At 33.6% G+C, this 3,267-nt stretch overlaps 1 protein-coding gene across 1 annotated transcript; it reads right to left on the reverse strand.

The window, feature by feature from the left end:
- Positions 1 to 832: 832 nt before the first annotated feature.
- On the reverse strand, positions 833 to 1,715 carry LOC139853201 (heavy metal-associated isoprenylated plant protein 16-like). Its single transcript, XM_071842580.1, has 3 exons — positions 1,561 to 1,715; positions 1,375 to 1,453; positions 833 to 1,285 (listed from the first exon to the last, which is right to left on the reverse strand). The coding sequence occupies exons 1-3, from the start codon at positions 1,567 to 1,569 to the stop codon at positions 1,050 to 1,052; spliced, it is 324 nt and encodes a 107-aa protein (XP_071698681.1). The 5' UTR covers positions 1,570 to 1,715; the 3' UTR covers positions 833 to 1,049.
- Between the last annotated feature and the right edge of the window lie 1,552 nt (positions 1,716 to 3,267).

Genomic DNA, 3,267 nt, shown 5'->3' on the forward strand with positions numbered 1-3,267 from the left:
AAAAAGTACCAACCCTCGTACCATGGTCTATTAGTCAATATGGTGAAGGTAAATTACGTATAATAGAGACGAGCTTTGAGGACGTGACTTTAAACTCGAAAATATTACACTTTTCATCTCAGTTTTTTTTAACAGTAGTACGAGATCACCTAGGGGACTTAATCACCCACGAGTTCATATATCGCAGTTGCATAACCTACTCCAACTGCTAACCAGGAGGAAATTCGACCCAATCCGAGAGCATGGCGGCAAAACCCACTTCTCCCCCACGCAACGCGATGTGCTGAAGGTATCTTTGGGTGAAATTCAAGGGTAAAGGGACAACCTTGTGTGCAATGTTGCACCACATGAGAGTCGAACTCCTGACCTCTCGTTAAAAGATAATGATAATACCACATGAGTTACTTTTTTTGAACGGCAAACTTGCATCAGTTCGGACCGAAGCCTAGTGATCATTTGCACACACACACGCGTTCGGGCAGGAAACCCGAACCACACTCAGGGGATCCGACCCTTAAACCATCCCATACGGGGCAGGCGGGCCGGACCTTAGTCCCGTAGCGGGTCGGTAAAACCTTACCTTTGGGCCACCCTCAAGGAATTTCTTTCAAAATGAGTTACTAAGGCAAAGTTTTCTTCTCAATTTATTATTCCGCTGTAATTATATTTTTATATGAATTGTCTCAAATTAATTATTGAATTCATTAAATAAATTTATTATTGAATTCAATTGTAATTCATTTCTTAAGTTCGTTTACACATACTCCGTAACAAAACTGACATATATATATGTAATAAATACACACAGTTAAACAGTAGAATTCCTTAAAAATATTTCAAAACCACTCTATTATTCCACGATGATTCACACATAGGGAGCATTTAATTACATGAAGCCATTAATAAAAAAAAATATCTACATCAAGGCTTACTCTGTTTATGTAGACAAAAATCCCCTGTTTAAATAAAGAAAAATAAAAGTGGTGAAAATTGATCTCAATTTCTTTTGCATGTTGCAACTGATGAAATTAATCTCAATTCTCATACACTTAGTAGTACGGATAGTAACCGTAGTTATAGTAGTACTGATACGGATTTATTTGCAACACCTCAGTTGCTTTTGTGTCCTTATTTTCGGGTTTTTTCTCGACCGGGCCAACACTCACTAACTCGGTGTACCCCACACTCTTTCTTAACGAAGTCGTTAACTCGACCGAGTCAATTCCTTCTCCCGTTACCGCTATCTGGTCTTTATCCGGTCCAACAAATGAGGCCGATTCGACACCTGTTCATCAATATTTGAATTAGTAATTATTATATTATATTATTTAAATTTGAAATTGAATAAACAAAATGTAAGAAACGTGATCGTACCCCAGAGACTAGCAGCGATCCTTAGAGCCTTACGAGTTTTCTTCTCGGTGTTCATGGTCACTTTAACGACAATCTTTTGCTGCAAAAATAATCAATTAAAAAAATTCAGTCCGATAATCATTACAGTACAATTTTTCACATAAATTTAATAAGATGAAATGACTAAACAGATAGATTTGTGCGTACCTTTGCCATTGCTGTGAAAAATTATAGCGATGAAATTGAATAATTGAGTGTGTTTTGGATCGTATTTGTCTCTCGATCGAGAAACAGAGGATTTAAATTAGAAAGAGAATTTGATTAAGATGCGTAGTGAGGATGGAGAGAAGGTGGGATTTATAGAAGATTTTTAATTTGAGTTTAGAGTTAGGGGAGTGGTGGATGAAGAAGACGACGACCACGTCAATACCGTGTGGGAAGGTAGCTTCGACTAAAATTACAAACGTCACGTCATAGATATGAAGGAATATTTATATTACTACAGTATTAATTTTATATCCCATCCCCAAGAGTTTTTATTAAGTACTCCTTCTCATAATTATTACAGTATTTACCTTACTACAGTAGTAAATTAGTTTATTTCAAAAAAAATTGTCCTTTACTATAAATAACAATAAAATCTCATTTAATTTTTAACTAGAAAAAAAAATCGGCCCGCGCGATGCAGCAGGACCTTTCTGATTGCGTATTCATATTTAACGTGACGTTAGAATAAAAAACAACGTGGTGCTGGTGCGAGTGTTATCCAAGGAAGATAGCTCGGAATAATTGTCGTTTTTTAAAAAGTGTCCGTTTCGCGTATATCAAGTTGCGTTTTGTTCATTAAATTATTTCTGGTTGTACGGTGATGGAGAAAGAATTTAACCCGTGTCGAGATGGAATATACGGGCGTACAAACATTTGGGTGGTGTTACTTTATGGGTTTTAAAATAGTTTAATAATTTACGGGTTTGACCCCTGAAAACTTGAGAAAGTGAGATAAGTTGAGGGAGAAAATTGTATTTTTGTGGGGTGGAGTGGGGTGTCTTTATTAGCTTGTGAAACGATCAAAGTTTGGTCTTGTTTTAGTGTGTAGGTAAATAAATTACCTATATACTTTATGGGTTTTAAAATAGTTTAATAATTTGGGTGGTGTTACTTTATGGGTTTTAAAATAGTTTAAAACTTTTTACTCCATCAAGTATTACAACCTTTTTATTTTTGGAAATCTAACATTTAATACTTCTTCCGTCCCATTACAAGTGTCCAATATGACTTTTTAGAGTCTTTTTTGTTTAACTTTGACTCTAAATAATTTTATTTGTATTAAATAATACTTGATGATATTTATATCCATATAAAATACAATTAAAAAACAATCCATTCATATCATTTTCTTAAAAGTTACATAATAAAAACAAAATTGTTTAGAGTCAAAGTTTAACTAAATAGACTCTGAAAAGTCAAACTGGACACTAGTCATGGGACGGAAGGAGTATAAAACTAATTTCCTACTTACTTTTTATAATAACTCATTTATTTAAAATAACTCATTCAATTAAAGGCATAATAAACAACTCACAATTATATCTTAAATCTAACAAAAAAATCAACCCAGCCAATAATTATGGGATAGATGGAGTAATAATTATTTTTAGAACTCTCTTTTGAACCATTAGATTAAAAAATGACAATATAGTTGGAGCTGGTGGTGCTTGTAACTGGAGCTTATGGGCTAGAGCTGGAACTGAAACTTATTTTTAACGCAGTTATCTTGAACTAATTATTTTTTTAATAAGTGTCTAGTAAAATAGCTAGAACTTATTTTCAATTCACAAATTCTATTTTTTTTAATAAGCAACTATGAATAATTTATTTTTTAAGACCTTATGATTTTTGTAAGCTCTACTTTTT

Source organism: Rutidosis leptorrhynchoides, chromosome 6, assembly GCF_046630445.1.
Source record: "Rutidosis leptorrhynchoides isolate AG116_Rl617_1_P2 chromosome 6, CSIRO_AGI_Rlap_v1, whole genome shotgun sequence".
NCBI lineage: Eukaryota > Viridiplantae > Streptophyta > Magnoliopsida > Asterales > Asteraceae > Rutidosis > Rutidosis leptorrhynchoides.